This window comes from Actinia tenebrosa, unplaced genomic scaffold (assembly GCF_029948245.1).
Source record: "Actinia tenebrosa isolate PJP-AT-01 unplaced genomic scaffold, QUT_ActTen_1.0 PGA_scaffold14__42_contigs__length_11649687, whole genome shotgun sequence".
NCBI classification, from domain to species: domain Eukaryota; kingdom Metazoa; phylum Cnidaria; class Anthozoa; order Actiniaria; family Actiniidae; genus Actinia; species Actinia tenebrosa.
Window position 1 is genome coordinate 1,573,055 of NW_028292574.1, and position 24,314 is coordinate 1,597,368.

Genomic DNA, 24,314 nt, shown 5'->3' on the forward strand with positions numbered 1-24,314 from the left:
AGACCACCCCTCCCCTACATTCTCAAGGGGGACTTCAGGAATGTAGACCTCCCCTCCCTCTACATTTTTTAGGGGGTATTCAGGAATGTAGACCACCCCTCCCCCTACATTTTCAAGGGATTATTCAGGAATGTAGACCACCCCTCCCCTTACATTCTCAAGGGGGTATTCAGGAATTTAGACCACCCCTCCCCTACATTCTTAAGGGGGACTTCAGGAATGTAGACCTCCCCTCCCTCTACATTTTTTAGGGGATATTCAGGAATGTAGACCACCCCTCCCTCTACATTCTTAAGGGGGTATTCAGGAATGTAGAACACCCCTCCCTCTACCATTTTTAGGGGGTACTAAAGAATGGAACCACATTTCTGAGGCGGTCATACGGGGGAGGAGGGGGGAGGGGGTGTTGCTACTTCAGTGCCTTTTAGTAATCCTTTCGGTCTAGTCGCATAGGCTTGAGCCGATTTTTATTTTATTTTATTTTTTGAACAGAGGATATTCATACCCCGTCACAATAACTCGTTTCTACATTTTGATTATCCACGAGTTAATAACCAGCAGTCTATTACATTCCGAAGGGCAGGAGGGAATGGTCGACTTAATTCCAGCAACAACGAGATCAACTTTATTTTTGCCACGATTACAACTTTTTTGGAGTAAATAATTCAGACAGTTACTTACTTAAAAGGATATTAAGTATTATTAGATGACTTGTCATATCTATTAATCTATGATTTATCGAATACAAATATTCGTAAATTGCACATATTAGGCTTTTGGTGCGCTTTGGCGTGTCGAGATAAATTTTCCAGCAAACTCTATATCTAATATAGCCTTAACATTGTCTATAACGGCAACCGATCTACACACGAATATACAGATCCGCACATGTTTTAATGTAACTGCCACTATCAATGTCGTGAAGTTTTGCGATATACCAGATCATGAGTTTTGCATTTTTTTTGATTGTCAAAGGAGGATCGGAAATAGGAAAAATCAATTCAGCACTTGACACAGTTATGTCGTCAATGGTGAAAAATAGAAAATTATCTCCGGGATAGCCGGGATAAGGTGCAATTACATTCCTATTTTCGTCAGTTATTACCAACTGAAGTGACTGTGGTGTACTATTATCTCCCCAGTTTCGGGCCCCTACCGGGCTATTAATCTGGGAGACTCCCCCCGAGTGATGAGCGAGCTTCAACTGTTTTACTGTTGCATCAAAAGGGACAATAGCTGCCCCATAGCCGTCATTTGGTTTTCCAAGGCACACAGGATCTACATTTATTTTGATCCACGAGACCATTTCTAAAGAAGGCAAAAAGAAAAAATGATTATTATATGTTCACATGAAATTAGTGTCATACTAGAACTTACAATATCTTGTTGGTTGACTGTAAATTAGGACCCATGCATTGATATGTCATTAGCGTGGGGAATGGGGGGGAGACAAAAAAAATATATCCTCGGCTTTTTGTCAAGTAATTTGTTCCATATTTGTCAAAAGTAGAGCCCCGTTGAAATTACGAGGGTCTTTTCCCTTTCAAAGTTCGACACTGCATGAATGGACGAACAGATGGATGGAAGGATGGATGGATGGATGGATGCAAGGATAAGAAGATGATAGATGGACGAAAAAAGCCGATGAATTGGTTGGATCATTATACATTTACAATTATTTTAATATTCAATAAAAAATATCATGACGTGGAATTAAAAAAAATACATAAATAATAATGGGTGGATGAAGGAATGAGTGGATGATGGTTGAATAAGGGGATGCATATGCAATTAAATATAAAAATACTTACTCTTACAGTTGATTCCATCACCGGCGTATCCTTCTGCACAAATGCACTTGAAAGACCCAGGGGTATTATTACACTTAACACCAGGATTTTCAAGTGTGCAATTATGCAGATTACTAGAACATTCATCAATATCTTCAAAAATAAGAGAGAAAAATATGTGAAAAGATGAATCTCTGCACGGAGAGGCGTACAAATACGTATTCGATGTATACATGCCCAGATCGATGTTGGAGAGAGAGGACGGGAAGGAGGAGGGGAGGGGGGGTTATGAATGGGTCTTTGAAATTAAGAAGAAAGAATATGCAAAATATGCAAACTTCACATAGAATATGAAAAACATATCTTGTTATCATGTCCTTATTACTCAGAAGAAAGGTCTAAGATTCGGTTGAAACATTCTATTCGTCAGAAAATATTAGCTTGCATGACAAAGATGAAAATGAGAAATTTTTACTGTTGATAAATCCTCCAAAGCCACTACAAAAACCAATAGCAAAATTTGTATTCGAAAATGTTGAAAAACAAAAAATCTCAATCAATGCATTGGTTGGCTATTAAGTTTAAGATTCTCGATTAATAATATTTGTAATCTTTGTTATCTTTGTGTTGTTTAGTTTAGTTTATTGTATTTTAAGCCAATGCAAAAGTGTTTTACACGGTGACAATAAATTGCCTTTGCCTTAAGGGTGTGTCCACCACAGGACAAGACAGGGGGTGCTTTTTGGGTTTTCAGCTATTTTTCTCATACTTGGTAAATTATATTAGAGCATTAGTGGGATTTATTCCCTAAAAATGCCCAATTAACCCAAAAACAAAAAATATATATGTATATATATACCTATTTTTGTACTGAAGCAGAACATTACTATTGATTACAGAGATGTAAAAGTTGTGGTTCTTAAATAAAACTGTCAACTGATATCACCACCCAGAGAGGTACATTTTTCTTTTAATCTGTTGCTATGCCAACAGTATATTTGAGAGCAAATTCGCCAAATTTAATTTTAATGCAATATCTTGTAATTCAGAGGTCAAAATCCCGAATGTTCACTTTGGAAATATCCAACATTATTGTTCAATCGATGTCTTATAATTACATTACTAAAACAACCAAACAATTTGCGGGCACATGCTAACCTAAAGATATATGACGGATTTGCTCAACCTTATTTGGCCAATATCACGCATTTTTGCCACCAAAATAACTAAAATTCTCCAGAAATTGGCTCCCAGTAAACAGTTAAACTTAAATTCCATATTCTGCTGCATTGTAAGCTATTCTCAAGGATAAATAAAATGCATCAATCATTTATTTAACGCTAATATAAATATTACCTACCCTTTTCACAGTTCTCGCCAAAATATCCTTTTGGGCAGATACAAGTGAACTGCTTCAGGTCACACTGTAGCCGCGCACAAGTCTTGTTTCCTTTGCAAGGTCCGTTTTTCAAGCATGGATTCTATAGACAAAAATGTATCATGTTATTAATACGAACTGACAAAGCCATTCTACTAGTAAAATGTACTGTGAAAAATGCAACAAAATTGGGAAGTTTGACCTCAAAGCATACTAGGTAAGCCGATTCTCCTTTGGCGTTGCTATTAATCTTAACAATACGACAATGACAACCTGTAACACTAACCTTTCTTTCTCTGTATGAAAAGCCTTTCTTGTCTTTGATATCATTTGGGAAAATGTATCTGTCGGCATCATTGAGCTCACACAGTGTCCAACCTGGCATATCTACTGAAGGGCCAAAGTTATAGGAAATACAATATATATAGAAGTTACACATAATTAAACAAAGGTCAGGGCTAAATGCTTCGACTAAGTGAAACACATGATTGAGAAGAACTTTGTCTTTGACTTCTTGCTCAAAAGCTTCTTCGCATTCTTTCATAGGCAGATCTGTAACATAAATAATATATAAGAAATATGAGTGCCTATCACCCTTATTTTTTACTTTTTTATATCGCAATATAAGCTATTCTAAGAAACGTGTCCAAAGAAGTTTTTGATTCTGACGCTTCTTTCCAATTTTTTTCAAGTTGTCAAAAGTGCGAAAATAGGCATTTCTTTGACTCTGGCCGCGCAAAATGATAACCTAGAGGACTGGGCTGTGACGTAAGAGGAGTAAGTTGGGTTTAGATGTTTCCTCATTCTCTCTAGATTTCACTAGTATTTATGACCAATTTGCCGTTTTTTACGCTTTCAAAAGACCTCATATTTCTGGTTAGGGGATGTTAATTACTTCAGACTTCAGGAATGATATTATTTTTGAATTATTTTAAGAAAAAGAAAAGCAGCGAGAAGTTAAACGCAGCCTAGGGAAAACCTCATATTAGGCTGTCACGCTCGGAATCAAGTGTAATAAATTAGCTTCACAAAATCTTTTTCATTGTAGATGGCTTAACAGTTTTCAAAATATATAAACATGAATTGCATTATATATTTATACTGTGCTCTGCAGGTAAACATGGTTTCACTTCATAGTCGAATATAATATTTTCTATTCTATCAGTTTTCTCTCCTGTCTTCACTAATATACCAGTAAATTAGGCTACGAATCCCGATGAGATGCCCAAGAAAGTAGTTAAAAGTCCAAGGACTTCTAAAAAACCCCAAGAAACGCAAGGATGTTTTCAGTATCCCATACATTTCTTTGTAAATCAAGAAGAGCGTGTCTTCTTCTACGTCACTAGCCCAGTCTCTCCTTTCGCTCAGTCATATTTTGAAATCTTTTGACCGATCGAAAAAAGAAAAACAAAAAAAAATAGAAAGAAGCGTCAGAATCAAAAAATTCTTTGGACACGTTTCTTAGAATAGCTTATATTTCGATATAAAAAAGTAAAAAAATAAGGATGATAGACACTTTAAATTATGAATATTATATATGAATGGTTATGTTGAAATTTGTTAAGATGCATCCAAGAAGCCTTTTATCAAGGCACAAACGGAACTAGTAAGAAAGAATATATAAAAAAAACTAACATTACTTACGTGTGACACCCTCAATGACACAAAAGCCAGATAAAACCAACAGCAAGGCTGCAAGTGTACATCGTTCTTGGAATTTCATATTTGGGCAAAATAGGAAACCGAAGTCTAGAAGAGATTGAAAGAAATCTAGATAATCTAAATATAAAAAGGAGAAAAAATATTTAAAGACATGGCATGGCATCCAACTAGGTTATAGTTATTGATATACTTTCGAAAAATAGAAACTGATTTATCCCAGCAGTTTGTGGGGGAGCGTTCAGCCAATATGAATTGCTTCATTAATTACAAAAAGTCTTCAGAACTTTTATTAGTTAATACTAATGACATAAAAAGGCCACCTTATAACTATTATTTTCAAAGCGCATGGCAATTAAATTAAGGTATTGGACCATTGTGTATTCAACTCTTAATAGCACAAAACCTTTTAATCGGAATCTTAACAAAGTATACATTTTCTGAAACCTGAATAAATGTAGAAACTATTCCTTTTTCCCTTTTCGTAAAATATATTTATCCTTTTAAGTTAGAGCGAATTATTCAAATTTTCACCGTGGCATCTTCGCGGAGTTTGATGACAGCCGGTAATAATCGGAAACCAATGCTTATTACCTTTCCGAGATCACAAGACATCATTTTGATTAGTTGCCCCGTTGGTTTTTTTTTTTACGCTCCTAAAGTTATGACGCTGATATATCAGCTGTATCCGATCCAAAATCCACGATAACTTTGGAAATAAGCAAAAAAATCAAAAACAAATATCGGAGACACTCCTTTGGAGGAAAAACTATCCAAGATGACTTCCTCAAAATTTCAGTTAAATCGGTTAAATTCCCTTTGACATCGTATTCAAAATGTACGGGTAACTGAACGCAAAATCACTTCCGAGAAAAACGCAAAAATGTTTCTGACTGAGCAGAAATGCCTTTGTTGACACAAACTGTATTTTTTTCATTACTCGCTATTAAAAATCACTATCGAAATTTTTTTATGGGGAAAATCGAAGAATATTATATATTTTATCGCAAAATGTAAAAATGTAAAAATCGATACTTTTGAGCAATTTTGGGGTACCCTGATACCTTAAGAAAGTTGGATATAGACTATACAAATACAAATACAAATTTTTCGCGAACATTGATAATTTTAAAGCTAGTGGCTGACTACTTTGGTAAATAATAAACAGAAAATTAAAAATTGAAACTTCTTTAACCTGAAATTTAATGGATTTCAAAAATGCAAAGAAAAATGGTGCGTTTCGAGTTTGTTTTTGAGATAATCAGTCCGGAATGACATGCGTTTATACAACTTTTGTTTGTTCAGGTTCTAAAAATTCAGGTTTTAATTGTTTAATTTAATTGTTCAGGTTTAAAAATTGAGCACAAAACAAACCGAACGACTTTTTACATTGTTCCGGTAAACATGATTTTCTTAAACTTAAGTAATGGGATATTACCTGTTATCCTGGAAAATGACAAAAGAAAAATGGAGTCCCGTGCAAATTTTGAAGGTTTTGCTGTCTTGAATTTCAATGGCGTGTTTGGCCCTTCATGGGATCAAATCGAATGTTGAAAGAAGTCACCACCTTAAGGTAAACAAATTCCAATTGCTTACTATCAATCACGTGACTTTTTGGAGTTGACTGGGCCGTGGGGCAATTAGCGGATGCTAAGTCAAAACATATCAAAATAAGTCACGACATCAAACCAGAAAAAAAAAAAAAAAAAATGATCAAGACCACCTCCAGGATTCTACAAGCCATCAAAAAAAGCTATTACCGGTAGTGACGTCTATTGATAGCAACCTATTCAATAGTTTTAGGCTTTAATCATTGTAAGTTATTAATGTAAAAGATCCTATCGTCAATTTTTTTTAATTTTGCATAATGAAAGTACGCTATACTATATACTAGTGGTAAAATAAGCCGGGAAAAGAAAAAAAAAAAAAACTTGTAATAAGACTTATGTAAAAGTATTCTTGACTTTACAAGTGAAAAGCAACAATGATGACCAACTTTTATTACTGAGTGAACGAACGTGCGTGAAATATTTTTTAGGTCTTAGAAAAAAACACTAGAGGTCCTTTTTTAATTAATTTGAAAAAACTTTATATTATGCCTTGTATAATTTAACTTTCTTCTATTTTTTGCTGTAGTTCTACTTTATTGGAGACTGTACTAGCTAATTACGCTTTGTCGAAGACAAAGATAATATAAGTAAATATTCACCATATTCTCTCACCGTTAGGTAAATAATTGTTTTAGTATAATTTTAGGCTTGAATATGAGAGAAGAGACAAAAATTAGGATAAAAAACCTCCTAGTTTAACTTTCAAATATCAAAACCAAATTCAAAGTTGACATGACCAAATTTAATTATCAGCAAGCATCAAGTAAACTATGATGTTTCTCAAGTTACCTAAGTAACCCTCTTTCCTTTCATTTCAATAGAAACATCTGGTCAAGTTTTAGTTCTGATCTTTCTTTTGCATAGGTCAGGGACAACTGCTTTTTAAGAGTTTATTAATTCAAGATCCTTTCAGAACTCAATTGAGACTACTTGTATTCATAGTTTATGGGATTTTATCCATCGTTTTGAGTGTTTATCGCAGCAGTTCACGTCTTTATTTACTTAAAAGCGTTCGTTACTGAATAAATCTTATCTATCATGTATTCTGTGAACAATTTTCTAACCGCTTAGTTTAAAAGTTTGAAAAATAAAAGCAAATACATATGTTCATTTTTTTTTTTTTTTTTTTTTTTCTGCAGAGAAACCCAAACATCATTCATTTACAAACATATGTTGGCTTCCTGTGTGATTTTCGTGATCTGAATCGCAGGCAGGTGGTGTCTGAGGAACACAAAGAAGTTGAGTATTTTGCAAATGACTGAATATCGGTGAATATCATCCATTAGCAGATATTCCAAGTCATGTCTACATAATAAATAACCTTGAACTCACAGTATGAATTTTAACTGTAATAGCCTAATATATGAATAGTAGAAGATACACCTTTTGCTGTTCATTAACAGAAAATGTATATTCATTTGTGCCAATAGTTGTATCAATAACGTGTAATGTACTTTCATCAACACCACAAGTAACATCATTAGCGCGGATCAACTTTCAATAACGATATTTGAATATACGTGTACATTCATAGGCATCAATGTACAATCAATAGCGCGTTTGTACATTCATATGCGCGGATTGTATTTTCTTGTGCGCGAAATTCAACTTCAATAACACCAAATGACAAACAATTGCATTTATGGACAATCATTTACCCAAAAGTGAAAATTCATTAGTGCTATTAGCATAATCATTGACAATCTATAATGCGTTTGGACAATCATGAGGGTCAATGTTATATTCTATAGCGTGGTTCGACAAACATTTGCATGATTCGAATGAACAATAAGAGAAATAAAACAATCATTAGCGATTTTTTATCTATTTTAGCCTTTAATTTCTTCGCCATTTATACATCGTGGCAAATACGTTTGCATATAACTGAATCCCTGACCACATTTAGCGATAGTGATAGTTGCCACATTTCTCTGGAGCCCTTCCATTAGCAACTGCGTTCTATAGTGACCTAGAGCAATCCCTTGTCGTCTTGCCTCAGCCCGATCGTTCGTATGTTGTTGGATCTCTGGACGGCTGAGGTCGGCTTTGATTGCTGCTTTAAGTGAGCTAACTGCTATTCTCCTACGCAGCCGCTATTATGGAGGCAGTTACCTGAGTTTTTTTATACGTTTTAAAGTGATAAACAAAAATCGCTAATGATTGTTTTATATAGAATACTCTAAACGAAGCAATAAGCTACTACAGTCATCCTCCTGTTGGCGGTTTGTATCAAGCTGCCGAATTGTCTCTTCAACAACAGAGGGCAAACTCTGCCGCCATTTTCTTTTCTTTTCATACCTACGACTGCGTTGTTTTAGGTCAGCGGCTACCAAGGTCAACCGAGTTCACCGGAGCGTGAAGTTGAGTTGAAAATAAAAGTCGTCGAGTTTGTAATGTGAAACTCAAAGGACAAATACGTGGTGTGGAGTTTAGAATGAATCAGCGACAATCAAGAATATAAAACATGAACGACAAATAGAAAACACGTATGTTGAACCCTTGATGAAGCATATGAAATACAAGATGATAACATAAAAAAATTTACTCGAATGCAAAATTCATGTGATGAACTTCAAATACAAACCATCAATTTTGGCGGGGATGGAACGCCATATAAAATTGTCTTTAATATTTTTACCTCCAAAATTTGGCTTTCATCCGCCATCTTGAAAATTCTACTAGAATCAGTCCCTCTCGTCTTTCCAGGAACGTAAAGAGCCTGAGTGTTTACCATCTCATGTTATAACATAGGCAAGATAGAACGCGTGCTCTGATTGGCTAATTTGCTATGTGAAAAAAATGGATATCTCATAGAGATATCCCCTAGAAAATGTTTTTACGGTGAAGCGGCGAAAAATTCACCGTTGGTTCGCTAGCTGTAGCAAATAGCAAAGTGTTTCGTGACTTAAAACTAGAAATATGGCTTCTTTTCCATCTAACAAAGATTATGAACTTCCTAATTTTGATTTTGAGTTTGAGCAAAACATTGAACCCCCAGTTAATAAGCAATAAAAACCAGAAACAAATTCACAAAGATTTGCTAACTTCAACGAAAACGAGTTGCAAGATATCCTCGCTGATAAGCAGTCTGCCAAGACCAAAAAAACCACAAACTGGTGTGTTTCCACGTTTAAAGAAAAATTAATTAATAGCTTATATGAGATAAAATGGCATGACCTTTTGACTTAGTTAAAGATATAGAAACTAGTTTTCATGAAAAATATTATTCGCGAAAATGTCAACACAGACAATTAAACACTAACGTGGCTTCCGTAAGTTGTGCTGTAGACAGCTATCACTCTCAACGAGGAAAATTATAAAATATTAAACAACAATCTTTTCGTATTTCTGCTTTATTTTTATTGCTAGCAAACTGTTTACATATTTTTTAAGCAGTGAATCGATCTATCGGCAAAAATCTCCTACTAATTCACTAAGTAATGAAATAAAACATCGTGTTTTCAATCGGTTTTGCACAACAGCTTGTTGAGTGCGGTTCGCACTGCAAATAAGAAAAACAAAAAAAAATTGCTCGATAATAGCTAAGAAATACAAATTAATTGTTCTTAACCTTTTTCAAACCTTTTATTCTTTTAGCATGGTGCAAAGAGAAGCACATTCAGACACCTCTTGAGAAGATGACGCTTGGTCAACTGGATGCAAATCTCCGCAGGTTTTATCCCGAAGCACGAAAGACAACCGGCGAGATGTACAGCAAGAAAACACTCCTGGGCTTCCGACATGCCATTGAGAGATATATGAATCAGCCTCCTTTAAACCGTGGTTTGAAGCTCTCAACTGACCCAAGGTTTAACCGTTCAAATGAGATGCTTGATGCCCAGCTAGTTCAAATGAAGCGAAAAAACAAGGAGGATACACAACATAAACCAGTCATAGGAAACCAAGATCTATTGAAGTTGAAAACTTCCAAGGCTCTTTCTTCCTAATCGCCATATAATGGCCATCTGGGCATCGAAACGAGCAGAGTTTGGCACACTACAATACGAGGCCTTCGACCGAACAACTGCACCACTGTTCTGAAGTGTTGTCCCAAAGTCTCACTTCCTCAAGCCAAGCGATTGTCCCGGCTACTGTTCATCTGAACACAGCTGTTAAAAACAACAATGTGGTTGTAGAAGTTGCAAGACAAGATCCGGCGAGCCAGTTTGGCTCCATCTTTAGCAACTACACAGTTCAAAACGTTCAACTGGTCATTCACGAGGAGTGATCGCTGATCTATCGCAGCGGGTGTATACCATGAACATAACCTCTGTGATTCATCTTCTTTTAGACTCTCATTTCTCCGCGAAGGCTTTTAAATGACTTTTTTGATTATCGCGGTATTTTTCTTTTAGAAGAGGTGCTGTAAAACATAATTTGAGCTTTCTTGATAGTCAACGGTAAATGTAAATTTCCTTAGTGTGCGCGCGCACATTTAAGAGAGTTTTGACATGTGATCGTACGAATAAAACATTTTTCAGAGAATTAAAGTTGTTATCTATGTTATAAAAGCAATGGTCCATAATTAGCGTGCATATATCCAGTTCTGGAAGCACTCTAGCAGCTAGAGATGCTCTCGGCTACGGCTCGAGCATCTCTTACGCTGTTCTCGTGCTTCCAGAACTGGATATATGCACGCTCATTATGGACCATTCCTTAAATGTGAAACGCCGCATGTTCATCGAGGTTGTACTTCTATTTCGTATGAAGAATCATGTGTATAGCTTTAATGGTGAAATCAAGAAACAACTGAAGGGAGGACCCATAGGCCTGACTGGTGTGCTAGCACAGATCTTCATGATATGGTGGGATCGAAACCTCAAAGTACTCATGCATAATTTGGGACTAGATATGTACATGTACAAGAGATATGTTGATGACATCAACATTGTCATGAAGGTACCGGAAGTCGGTGCAAGATATGAGAATGGAGCTATCACCATCACAGACAGTACAAGAGACGATGATAAAGAGAAGGAGAAAGATGCAAGAGCTATGGAGCTTCTAAGGTCGGTAGCCAATTCTATCCCTACTTCAATCAGGTTGAAGTTGATTACTGTACTAACTACCGGGATCGAAAGCTACCTATTTTAGATCGAGCGCGCGCTCTTTCCGTTGGTTGTTTTGATATACTACTTTGACAATGTGATGGCGAAATTTATTGTCAATAAGAGGACAGACACATAAAAATCTGATGTCAATTTGTTTTTTACAATAACAAAAACGATAAAAACTTCTCATTTTTAGCGATCAAAACAACCAACGGAAAGAGCGCGCGCTCGTTGACGTCAGCTTTATCTGTCTGTCCTCTTGTTGATGATAAAAAATAACCAATCAGCGCGCGAGAAATTTGTAAGTTATTGTAAAAAAACAAATAGACATCAGTTTTTTTATGTGTCTGTCCTCTTATTGACGATAAATTTCGTCAACACCTTGTCAAAGTAGTATGCGGATCCACTCGGCTACGCCTCGTGAATCCACACTACTTTGACAAGGTGATGACGCAATTTATCGTCAATAAGAGGACAGACACATAAAAATCTGATGTCAATTTGCTTTTTACAATAACAAAAACGTTAAGCAAACGTAAACAATGTTCACAACAATAAATTCCACAAAGAGACTAGTAGAACTGTTTATTTTTCAATGATGACAAATCATTGTCGTCAGAAATATTTCTCGCTATCTTATTGGTTGACATAATATAAACAAACAACCTTATTGGCTAAAAATTGACAGCTTGTCAAACTTTTCATTATAAAGCCAGTTAACGGCTCGATCGTTAGTGAATTGATGATGAACAGAATGCACAACGGTGCACAACTCAAAAAAACGATCTTACATGTAAATATAGTTCAAAAGCTACAGTTCTTTTGGATTTGCTGGCGAAATAAATACCTTAACCTGACCTATGTTACATGAATTAAACATGCTGTTTAAAGAAGCATTTGAGGCCACAACAGAAGGAGAGAATTCGCTCAAAGTTGAAGCCAATGGAACCTGCTGTGCTTGTAGCGAAGTTTTGCACGAGGTGGGAGCCTTACCTTTCTCCAGTGCATGGGAAATGATCTCTGAACAATTCAGGAGCTGTGATGTTGATGGCCGACGGTTGTAGCTTGCTAGACTTTGTTCATTGGCATGCCCAGAAATGCTCATAATATGTCGAGCTGGAACTGCTGCATCTGACAACAGCGTAATGGCGGTTGCTCGTACACAATGGTTTGTGTACATCTTTGAAAGACCAGCCCCCAGGGAAATTTCTTTCATCAACTTTGACAGTCGATTAACACCCAGAGGCTTGTTTTGATACCAAATATCATCGGAGTGCTCAAAGTTGGATCTGGGTTTCTGAAAGAAAGCTTCTTGTAAAGGATTTAGCTTGCTCAGGTAAAAAGCTCGATGCAGTAAAATGCGTCGCCATCTTCATCTGTACTGTAAAGCCTGGTTTCCCTTTCTGTGCTTAACTTTAATCGTTAAATCCCCTTTGGTGGTTCTTAGACTCTTCTTCGTGCGACATCTGTATAAATGCTTTCCCGTCACTGTCTCTATCGAATACAAAGCTGTTTCTTCTTAGCAAACGCTGACCTTCACAGCCACGGCGACACCAGTAGATCGTCACGTACAGCCAAACTTTTCTTAAAAGACCATCTGGAGTTTCTGGAGTCATGAATGGGCTTGTCTTCAATTTCAGGATGTCTTGTGATTCAATGACAGGCTTGTGTTTAGTGCACTCTTTATTTTCTCTTCGGATAGCATTAAGCTTGGATTCCAGCATTTTGTTACTCCTTGCGAAGACTGGATTGTTGGTTAACTTAATGCACCTGTTATTGGCGATAAAGTGCCTCTCGATTGAATTCCTGAAGCCAAGAAGTGACGAACGGCTGTATTCTTCTCCAGATTTGTTCTTGCCTCTGCATAAAAGCGTCTTAGACAGTCATCTAGATCAATTCTTGACATCTCTAGTAGTTTTGTTTCTACTCCTCTTTCCTTGCACCAATCTGGAAATTCGAGGTATTTAATAACATTTTATGGCCAATAATATCATGATAGACAAAGAGAAGTTTATCAAAATGTGCTGTAACAAAAGCCATACCTTCAAATATTTTCAGACACCATTTTGTGTTTCGTTTTATAGTGCCTTTTGATGTTGACTCTAGCACAATTTCTTGCAACTCTTGGTCATTCAAAGTTGCAAAACGACTTGTCATTTCGGCACTTTGTTGTTGCTCAGTTTCTACTTTTTCAAGACACAAAGCAAGCTCCATATCAGATGTTTCATCAAAATCGAAATAGTCAGTATTTGCATCGATGTTAGAAGCATTTAGTGTGTTAAAAAAGTTGAAAAATTGAAATTTGGCTCGTCCATTTTTCACTTTCCTAGTTCAGCCTTTTCAAGGAGCTTGAGTGTACGCTTCATTTTTTTATCTGGTCTGTCCTCTTATTGATGATAAAAATTAGCCAATCAGCGCTCGAGAAATTTGTAAGTTATTGTAAAACAAAAGTTTTAGGAAAAAATGGTAAACCATCGAGTTGATTTTTCATGGCTTGGCTGACGTCACTTCCGTCCGTCCGTCCGTGTACACAACACAGGGATCCCGATTGATGTCAAATCAAAACTCACTCGCAAATGCGGCTCTCAAATGCACAGACAAAATCGCTTTAGGACAAATTATAGACCAACAACGAATATGAGGAAACTTTCATGTTGTCAAAGATGGATCAAAGAGTGTTCTTCAAGAATTCAGGTGTGTGTGTTTTAGCAAACAATCGTATATTATTATTTTTTTATGACCGAAGAATTTCTTTTTCGACGAATCGACAAATCAAAGACTTTCTCTCAAAACTTTTAATATTTCTATAGATAAGATTAATTTATTTTAATGCTGGAAGAAATATGACAAGAAGAGCATATTACAACAAATATTCGTCCTTTATTTAGCTTTGTAAATCTTTAACAATTCCTATCGTATGTTTTTCATTCAAGAAAAATACAGCTTTCGCCTCCTATCGCGGGGTCCCATCGGCAAAACAAAGAAGAATTTCATTCAATAATTTTGTATCTTTCTTCAGATGATTTACTTAAATATTGAATGAAATATAAAATTACACCAATACAAATATTCAACTGTTTATTAAGCTGTTCGAGCTAGTATGATTATACAAATGAGCTTAAATTTGTGCTGCTGAAAGATGGATGTTATTGCATAAAGACCTTGTCTTTTACTTTAAAAAGCTAAAAAAAAACATTGAAAAACATTTACAAATGCCAATTTACTGACAAAGAAATTCGTTATTTTGTATTTTGCATTGCATTTGCATTATCTTCTATTTTGTCTCAGTTGTTCTTGTCAAGTTTTACTGAATGTAAACTTTGTTTTTCGAAAACTTTTGTCGCCTTGTGGTGATTTACGTATCTTTCTCACACATGAAAACAAATGAAAACTGGTAGAATAGAATCTCAAAATCTAGTAAGCTTAGAGTTTTCAAGCTTCTTGATAAGTAGTTAAGGCTTATATGAAAGAAATAAAAACATATTATGAAGAATTAGGATAAGAAAGCTATTTTTTAACTGATGATTCATTTGGTTTTAACGTTCAGGGCCTTATTTCTCATGTTTAGTTAGGTTTAGTAAGCCGTCTAATTGCCGTCTCCTGAGTTTACTAATGAAGAAATAGAAAACGCGCGCGCGTGCTGTGTGCAGTCATAAAGCACGCGGGGTTGGCAGAACACGAGATAAGTGTCAGGAGAAGAACTATGAATAGAAAAAAACTGCCCCATTTTTTTGCTCTCTCATTCACTTTCAGATACAAGCACTTGATGACGCTGAAGACGAAATCGACGAAGTGATTCAGAAGTTCGAAAAGAAATGCAAAAGAAATCTATTGCATACCGTAGCATTCTATTAACATCCCTTAAAACACTCATTAATAATTCATAAGCTTATGGTCCAATTGGAGCAACCATACACGTCACGTGCATGAACCTTTATACCCGATAAAGTCCTCTTCATTAGTATTCAAGTGATTTTATATAAAGACACATGTGTCTTTATATAAAGACACATGTGATCTTTATATAAAGACCACTCGAATACTATGAGGATGACTTCATCAGGGATGAAGTATGCATCCAAGTTTAGATGAAGACATAGAGCTTCATCAAGGTCATAGTCAACCCTAATGATCTTTGACTAACGTGCCTGTCTTTGCCTTGGCACGCAATATCCAACGTGTGGGAGCTTCTATTGAATCTGGTTGCGCATGCCCGTGACGTCAAATCTCTATCGAAGTATAAAAATCCATGTTCGTGACGTGTATGGTGGCTCCAGTTGAACCAAAATCTTATAAATTGTTCATGAGTGTTTTAAGCAGTTCAAAAAACTCGTAGATCGTGTTTTATCAGGTATAAAAGCACTCGGCTACGCCTCGTGCTTTTATACCTGATAAAACACTCCTACTCGTTTATTAAACAGTACTTAATTTACTGTAAATATTTTGGCTCTTATTAATTAGAACATGAAACCTTTGCTATGCAGTAGATGATTATATAAAGATTGTATAAGCAATATAAATAATATTTCAGCTGTTACTGGCAAAATGATCTCCTTTTCAGGACACTAGACACTAAACGAGTTGCGCAAAAGGCAGCGAATGGTCTAGGCACTGCTGTGTTAAACACTTGGCACCCTATATTATTCGATAGTAAGTATTACAGGTTTTGATATTGATATTCCCCTCCTCCCCCCCCCCCCCCCCCCCCCCACCCCAATCGCCTTGTAGCGTATTGATTAAGATTTTGCCAGTTCATTATTCGAGCACGTGGTCGGGTTAGAGGATCAGTGATATCGTGCACGCGATTGGCCCACCGTACCGTGAGAACGTTACGAGAACCTTGAGCATCGTAATTTACACAACACTTGTTTCAATACAGAGATCAAGTTTCGTAAAGACATCTTTATTGGGGCGGGGGGATTTGCAGTAAACTTTTTAAAAATGGTTGTAGCAACCCCTCTTTCACTCAGTAAGAAATTCACGGATCTCTTCAAAATAAAATGTTTGATCTGCAATAGAGTGGTTTTCAGAAACCGTGAAATAGACTTATTAAGCACTTCCTCATGATAAATCTTGTGTGAAGACCACTCTAAAGACGTACCTTCCGCTTGTAATTTCTAACTAGAGTGCAAACATTATAGCCATGAAATAGCACAAAAACTAAATAGTACTAATTAGCACAAAATCCTTTGTTTTTTGTTTGTTTAATTAGCATTATTTATAAGACTACTAATTAGTACTGTTTCACGCTTTTAGTGTTTGCACTCTACTACACATCTAATAAGTGGTTTGATTGGATTCTATATATTTATTTTGATTTGTGCATGTAAATAGATCTTGCATATCAATATTAGATTAAAACAATCTCATTTTTTATAACGCTTGTGTCAATATGATCTTTTTAAAGTAGAGATTCATAGGAGATACTCTAGGGAAAATAAGGGAATTATGGTGGCAACATTTTGAGTAGCGTGAAAACAAAACAAACGTCAGCTTCCCCGTAACCTCGCGAAAGTTATTAGGAATTTTAAGATTTATATGCAAGACCTACGACGACGACTTCAACCGGAAGTGTAAATAATTTCTCTTTGGGGTTCTGCTCATTGGAGATTTCATTTAAAACATTGTCAGTAAAGTCAACTCATCCACAGGGAAGACAGATTTTGAAGGAGCGAAACCCCAAAGTGAAGTTATTTACACTTCCGGTAGACGTCGCCGTCGTAGATTTCGCAAATCTTAAAGTCAGCCCTACTTTCTCAAGGGGACAGATGAGCGAAAGAACGTCTGTTTTCTCATTGTACATTTCGAGTAGCCAGTGACACTTAGTACTCAAAATGTGTGGGGGAGGGGGGGAATTTGGGGGTGAAGGAGTTAGCTTATGGAATAAAATATCAATCCTCTGTCAAACCCCACCCTGAAAGGATAGCGTGCGAAAATGCTGCTTGTTAGTAAGCAATTATTGGACGAGGTTGAGCAAAATATCGTGTTTTGATAGAGTGATGTTACTACAAACACGGTAACCTATCTTTTTTTTATTAAATCGACGTGAACCTTGTTGAATGTAACACTTTTGAATTTTAACAAAAGTCTATGTATATATTTTGAGAGGAAACTGTTTTCTGGCTGATATTAGGGCATATATAGTAACAACTGACGTTGAAATATCCTTATTTTTTTGCTCTACTTGCGGTTTTATCCAGAACTGATTGCACGCACGCCGACGCTAAGCATTGAACGATTATAACTTTGATTGGCATGAGAAAGGACTTCACACTTACTGTCGTATGAAATCACTATGGTAGTGATAAAAAAATATAATATAGCAAGAGAGCATAAATAAGTGACGAAAACTATTTTTAGTAACCAGATGCAGTTTAAATTTCGCCTACTCCCTACTCCCGTGCATCATCAACTTTCGCCGCGCGCTCTTACCGTTTCGTTAGTGATCAAAACGCCTGCGCACGCGCGCAAGCTGATGACGCACTGGAGTAAGATCAATCTTGTACCCAGACTCTGCGTTTCTTCTGGCCTGCAGCGAAGAACGAGGGCTCTGACATAATCCATTTTTGGCGCATGCGCATTTTTCGAAAAAGAGATATAAAACCGATCAAAATAAGCAAATTAAGAATTAAATGAAAGCAAAAATCGAAGTAAAAAATCAAAGTAAAGATCTTAGGAAAAATTAGAAATCGGGAAAATATTTTTAACTTTTGGCAAGTCTTTGAACGCATGCGCTCTTGAACCGGAAGTCCAAGAAATCCTGGTCTCAAAAAATGGATTATGCCAGAGCCCTCGAATAGCCGTACCGGGGACACCAGGGGAAAACGTTTGCGCATGCGTGCACTTCAGCACGTTTTCTAAGAATTTTGAAGAGTTTGAGTGAGAAAATAAATGTTTGTTTTCTCCAAGTATACAAAAAAGTTCGAGAGTATACTTTTGTCAGACCAAGATGATGCATTAACAAACACAATATGAAAGAATAACGAGAAGTCTTAAGTTTCAAGCATGGACACTAAGTTTTGGCATTTTGTGAGGTCCAATCTATAAGGCATGTTTGAAAGTCAAAAATACTTATGTTTTGACTAATTTGCATACGAATTCAGAGCATGCGCAGACGTTTTTCACTCGTGTCCGTACCGGGAACTTACGAGGCGCGCACGTTCTTAAGGTAGGTGCTACTGCGCATCTATTTCGCGCATCTCGTTTTTTACCGTTTATGACCGTTGTTTTATTATGCGCGCTCTTTCTGTTTCGTTAGAGATCAAAACACCTGCACACGCGCGCAAGCTGACGACGCACTGGAGTAGGGTAAGGAAAAAATTAAACTTCATCCGATTGCTAAAAATAGCCCAACGACCGGGAATTTACAAGGCGTGCATGCGCGTTCTTAAGGTAGATGCTAATGCGCATCCAGTTTTGCGCATCTCATTTTTACCGTTTATTACCATTGTTTTGAAAATTTCTCAAAAACAAGATCTTACTTTGACTACCTTTCTATAACCTGCGTTTTCCAAACATGCTAACATTTTTATTGCCTGACCTGGTCGGTTTCGCTTCAAAATTGACAAATATACGACTTTGTAAAAATGAATGAACAAAAAATTATTTTGACCTCTTTAGTTCCAAAGTCAATTCAAAACAGGTTTTAGGGTCTCTGGAGGTTACAAAGACAATTTCACAGTTCCAAGGGAATGTATGAAGTACTAGAACCCAAATCAGCGCGGACAGCTGGAATGGTGATTTTGGATGGAAAATTCAGATTTAGTCGTTTATAGCTCGTCTATTAGTACGATAACCCCCTATTTTTTCCTTTGCATTCAAAGTTTTGAATATTTCTTTCAGTGTGAGAAATAAAAATACTATGTCCACGCTGTGGATCACACCGAATTCTCGACATATTTATAACAAGGAACGTATTTTAAGGTACTTGCCGAATTGCGTACGGTTTTGCTTCTAGAATTCAGTTTAAAGCTTATTTGTAACTCATCAAATTTTATAATTTGAAATGTTAGAAAAACTTAAGATCCATCGTTTAGATTACTCTAGGCTTTTAGATCGTTGAAATCCTTCACTTTCCACACAAAACCTTAAGTACCTATAGTTGGAACAAAATCTGATGCGAATAATTGGAATTACCCCCTATTACGATCGCTTATAACTCGAGAACCAAGTCGACGGTGAACCTCACTTTTTTCCGCTTCTTTGAATATGCAACTGAAGATCTTTAAATAGCTAGATTTAAAAAAAGTAGTGTATGAATTATTTCTGGCCGGTAATACTTTAAGAAGTTACCCTCTCTTAATCATCAATTAGACATCAGAAAGTCGCGCGCCCATGGCGTTTATAGACGCACGAGAGAAAATATAGAAAATGATTAACAAGCGTTAAGAGTGTCACGTGGAGTAGCCGAGTGCACTCTAGCTTGTTAAGAGTTCTTTATATTTTCTCGAGTGCGTCTATAACGCCATGGGCGAGCGACTATCTGTTGTCAAATTGATTTACAATATAGCTAGATTCAAGAAAAGATGAACCGTGCAGCCCATTGGGAAAACGTTCATAGGTTTTCAACCAATCAGAGCGCGCGTAATATCACTCATCTCGCTCGTGCGCGTGCGCGCGCTATTGACGCCATCGGATTTGAAAATTTAGAGAAAAAAGCTAAGGCGAGCGTCCGTTGGGATCAGCGTGCGCGAGCGTGCATCCCATGGGGAAATAGTTCATTGGTTTTTGGCCAATCAGATCGCCGTAATAATCTAGCTATATTATAGTTATGCTTTCTTGAATATAGACGACTCAATAGAACAGGTGCATGTTACGTCATTGCCGCCATCTTGGTTGACGATAACAAAGCATTCCTCATTAGCTTCTCTTGTTAGACCAACCAAGATGGCGGCTGTTTCGTTGTTATTTATATCTCAAGGGATTTTGAGTCAGATGGTTGCATCTGTATTGTAGATCATGTGTCATTTCCTAGAGTATCATTTCTTTCTTTAACAGTTGCGCTGTTATGTAGAGAGGGATTTTGGAGTAGGTCACGATTTCGAGTGTCACGGCCATGGATCGTGGCACGGTTGCAAAATTTGTTACATAGATAAAGCGGAGACATCTCACACAGGGGGCAGAGGGGGGCCACTTATCTTTCAGTGTTTACGAAATGTCTTGTCGCTCCGCCATCTTGTTTTATATTATTTACCGCTGTACATAATATGAATAAACTTGAGCCCGTCAGATACCGCGCGCGCTCTGCTGTGACTTACATGACTTACAGTGGATGATTGCGCGCTGTGCGTAAATCTCTATAATAATCTCAATTTTTTCAAGCAATCATCCACTGTAAGTCATGTAAGCTAAGGCACAGCAGAGCGAAATGCCAATGTCATATGCTTACGTCGATAAATAATTCCACGCATACTTTCACGGACCCTTTGCACGTTATCTCAAGCTAACGTCAAAACAATGTCTAAAGAAGAGAGGAGTTTTTTTGTTGTGGTCAGTAGATAATGAGAATCTTTTCAAAGGGTCCTTATGCTTGGATGGAACAGATACGTCTGGATGCAGGGGCCGGCCGCATAACTACTTACGTAAATACTTACTTGGTTTATAACACGATTAATAACGATACCATTATTTTCGTTACAAACATTACTTGATATTCTTGAAATAAAGGAACGACTGCATAACTACTTACGTAAATACTAACTTGGTTTATAACATGATTAATAACGACACCATTATTTTCATTACAAACATTACTTGATATACTTGAAATAAAGGAACGACAGTTTTAAATGTCGTAAAAATCGAAGGATAGAAACTTAACAAGATATGTATAAATGAGATAGAGCTACAGCCTCTTAAAAAGAAACTGATAAAAATTCCATAAATTATTTGTTGACAATTATGCTTTTGCTGGAATAGAAATATATGTTGTCATGCTTGGATCTAGCAGAGTTATCTTGAACAGGAAAAAAAACAACAAAATATTTTGACGTCTGTAAATTAATGACAGGAAACCACAAGATTGTTTCAATAGTTTGCTCGATATGCATGGATAGAATAGACTTATCCAGAAACACCACAGGTAGCCCAAGTGTATAGTTAGTGGGCTGTGACGTCATCAGTTTTAACGAGTGCGAATGATGTTGTTTGAAACTATTCTTTCTAGAGGAATTAAGTTGATATATGATTTTGAATAAAGTCTTTACGAATGCTTTTTGGTATTTGAGGAACATTTCGTTAATGAAATATGGCCATGAAACTATGGCTTGGAGAGGTTTTGAGCCTTTTGAAAATTTGTTTTGTTAACATTTACGCTTGGGTTACCTGTGGAAGCACACGGATGAGTAAACAAGATACCCAGGGAAAAAGTTCTGCTCGGCTCTTGCTTCAACAGAAATAATAAAGGCCATACCAACGATCTGTAGTGAAAACAAGTTTTTCGATAGGCATAAATTGATTGCTCTTATCGCATGCAGTATAAAATGATTCGGTACTAGAGTGCAAACAACATATCCGTGAAACACTAATTACTCAGTTGTTCAAAATAGTGCTAGTTAAACAAAAGAAAACTATAGAATTAGCATAAAATAGTGTAAGTTAGTATTACTAATATTTCGCGGATATATTGTTGGCACTCTATAGTGCAAACACTACTATCTGTGAAACAGTACTATGTTATTAGCACTAAGTTGTAGTAAATACTACTTAATAAAACGAATTTCGAGAAAAGAAGACATTTTACTATTTTATACTATTAAGTATAAAATAAACTCACTACTGTTTTGCAGATTAAGTGTAACCACTTTTAGAAATATAACGAAGATATAGACCATATTTTGTGTTGGTCGTGCTGTTTGCCAGTTTCAGACCACGTGTCATTCTCCTGAAAATAAGATTCTTTGTTTAAGTTGTATTCATAATGATACTTCTTGTCATGCGCAATCGTTAAACAAAGAGTGGCATGATCCTCTTGAGGAATGACACGTGGTCACACCAAAGAAAAGATTACGCCCAAGCTAAAAAAAATCTATATGCTTTAAAGATAGGTCGAAAATATTGTAATATGTTTAGTGTGTGAAACTGGGATATCCAAAATTTCGAGCAGTAAATCTAAATAAATGAAGTTGCAATAAGCAATGGCCAATTAATCAGCCGGCAATATTAAAAAGTGCGTCAAATAGAAAAGGGCGAGTTTTGAAAAAAAAATTCATTCTTGAAAAAATCTCAAGATTAGTACGTCTGCTAAATTTGAGCATGTTTCAATGCAAAGAATTACAGGCTTTCAAAAGTGTCAAAAATGTAAAAAGATTGCATATGTTCATACGATTAGAAAAAGGTTTGCCAATGAGATAAAAATACCAATCTCGCCACAGTCTCTTGCTCAATTCTAGAGTGACCTATTCTTATGAATATATTTGTTGTGCTGTCTTATCGAGTTAAGCAAAACGATGAATATTTTTGGTTATTTTCAACGAAACCCAAAGAATCACAAAGTTGACGTGAAATACTGTATAGCAGAACAACTAAGTAAAGTCAGCTCATTTTGTAAATAGTGTCACTTGTGCTCAGCATCATTAAGGCATGGCTCTCAGATGAAAAACTGATTAGCTATATCATAGCCAGTTTTCTACGAATCTTCCCCAAACTTGGCAAGTTAATGTCTTTTGTGAAAAGAAGGAACCTTAGAGTCTTGGTTACCATGGAAACTAAGTCACGTGACTACAAGGCCGCCATCTTGGATTTTTAAACAAGCCGTTTGTAGACGTACCGAAACATCTTTAAAAGTCATGAAAATGCAGATTACTATTCATATTTACAATGCCTATATGGATCTAATTGGATATCTTGGAAATTATTTTAAGTTTAATTTTTAGAATATTTTCTATTTTTTCCAAATGATTAAAAATATTCTAAAAATTAAACTTAATATAATTTCCAAGATATCCAATTAGATCCATATAGGCATTGCAAATATCAAAAGGGATATGGATTTTCAGGACTTTTGAAGTAGTTTCAATACGATTACAAACGATTTTTAAGAAAAATCTAAGATGGCGGCCTTGTGGTCACGTGACCTGGTTTCCATGGTAACAGATATGCGGTAATTGCTTGCCTTGAAGAATTACTACTACGAGCCAAATTTGGGAAAGATTCATAGTAAACTGTCAAAGATATGAATAAATAACTGATTTTCCATCACTTCCTCAAAAGAGCCATGCCTTAATGGTGCTGAGTGCTAAGCAGTACTGCAGTGCATCTTGACAGACATTGCCGACTTAAAAATTATGAATTTAAATTTCCCGTTGAAGCAAAAGCAAAAGCAAAAATAATTGTGTAGTTCAGCAATACAGAACTGTGATTTTCAAACAAGCAAATGGCATAGCATGATCATTCTTGATTGTCATCTCTCAGGCCTGTTTTAATCTATCAATAAAAATAATCGAAAGGTATATTCAAAACATTTTGTTAAATAATGTTATCAATAAAATTGTTAAGTCATTTGCATATTATTGAGGTTTATGTCACGTCATATCGCCATGTTGGTTTACTTTGACAAAATTTTTGATCTCGATGTCTTTTGTTATATCAACCAAAATAGCGGCCATGTATTTTCTCCATGTGCATGTGACGTCATAGAACAAAATGTTAATTTGGTGTTGTTGTCTTTTGCTATGTCAACCAACATGGCGGCCTTGTCTTTTTCCTTATGCATGTGACATAATAGCCACCATGTTGGTTAACTTTGAGAAAATATCTGGTCATGTCAACCAACATGGTGTCCACGTCTTTTGTCAGTTTTATTGTCATGGGAAGTGATACAAACCAC

The 24,314-nt window shown here is 36.2% G+C and overlaps 2 protein-coding genes, 2 long non-coding RNA genes and 1 pseudogene across 9 annotated transcripts in view; 2 read left to right on the forward strand and 3 right to left on the reverse strand.

Moving 5' to 3' along the window:
* Nucleotides 1-24,314, forward strand: part of LOC116288671 (uncharacterized) — a 371,660-nt gene that overhangs the window by 204,107 nt on the left and 143,239 nt on the right. The window lies entirely within an intron of this gene.
* Nucleotides 853-6,469, reverse strand: LOC116289273 (uncharacterized). 2 transcript variants are annotated; one of them, XM_089029984.1, is made up of 6 exons: nt 6,266-6,469; nt 4,813-4,917; nt 3,455-3,720; nt 3,151-3,271; nt 1,812-1,943; nt 853-1,308 (listed from the first exon to the last, which is right to left on the reverse strand). In XM_089029984.1, the coding sequence occupies exons 2-6, from the start codon at nt 4,889-4,891 to the stop codon at nt 863-865; spliced, it is 1,044 nt and encodes a 347-aa protein (XP_088886110.1). In that variant the 5' UTR covers nt 4,892-4,917; nt 6,266-6,469; the 3' UTR covers nt 853-862. The 2 variants fall into 2 exon arrangements, with proteins under 2 accessions (XP_088886110.1, XP_088886109.1); XM_089029983.1 differs by having other exon boundaries at nt 4,813-4,947.
* On the forward strand, nt 3,267-8,253 carry LOC148911161 (uncharacterized). The gene is made up of 2 exons (XR_016119784.1): nt 3,267-3,385; nt 7,577-8,253. It is a non-coding gene; the product is annotated as an uncharacterized LOC148911161 (long non-coding RNA).
* Nucleotides 12,269-13,409, reverse strand: LOC148911162 (uncharacterized; annotated as a pseudogene).
* Nucleotides 23,429-24,314, reverse strand: part of LOC148911163 (uncharacterized) — a 130,689-nt gene continuing 129,803 nt past the window's right edge. For all 5 annotated transcript variants that reach the window (XM_089029972.1, XM_089029971.1, XM_089029974.1 and 2 more), the window contains one exon: nt 23,429-23,911. In XM_089029972.1, the coding sequence (XP_088886098.1) occupies nt 23,896-23,911 (16 nt within the window). In that variant the 3' untranslated portion in view covers nt 23,429-23,895. The remainder of the gene's footprint in view (nt 23,912-24,314) is intronic.

Bases quoted from the DNA above. Each gene is read 5' to 3' on its own strand.
- LOC116289273 (XM_089029984.1), bottom strand. From the start codon at position 4,891: ATGAAATTCCAAGAACGATGTACACTTGCAGCCTTGCTGTTGGTTTTA. The intron at 1,944-3,150 runs GTAGGTAATATT...TTATTTTTGAAG, and splicing joins TGGCGAGAACTGTGAAAAGG to ATATTGATGAATGTTCTAGT. The intron at 1,309-1,811 runs GTAAGTATTTTT...TGCCTTCTTTAG, and splicing joins TGATGGAATCAACTGTAAGA to AAATGGTCTCGTGGATCAAA.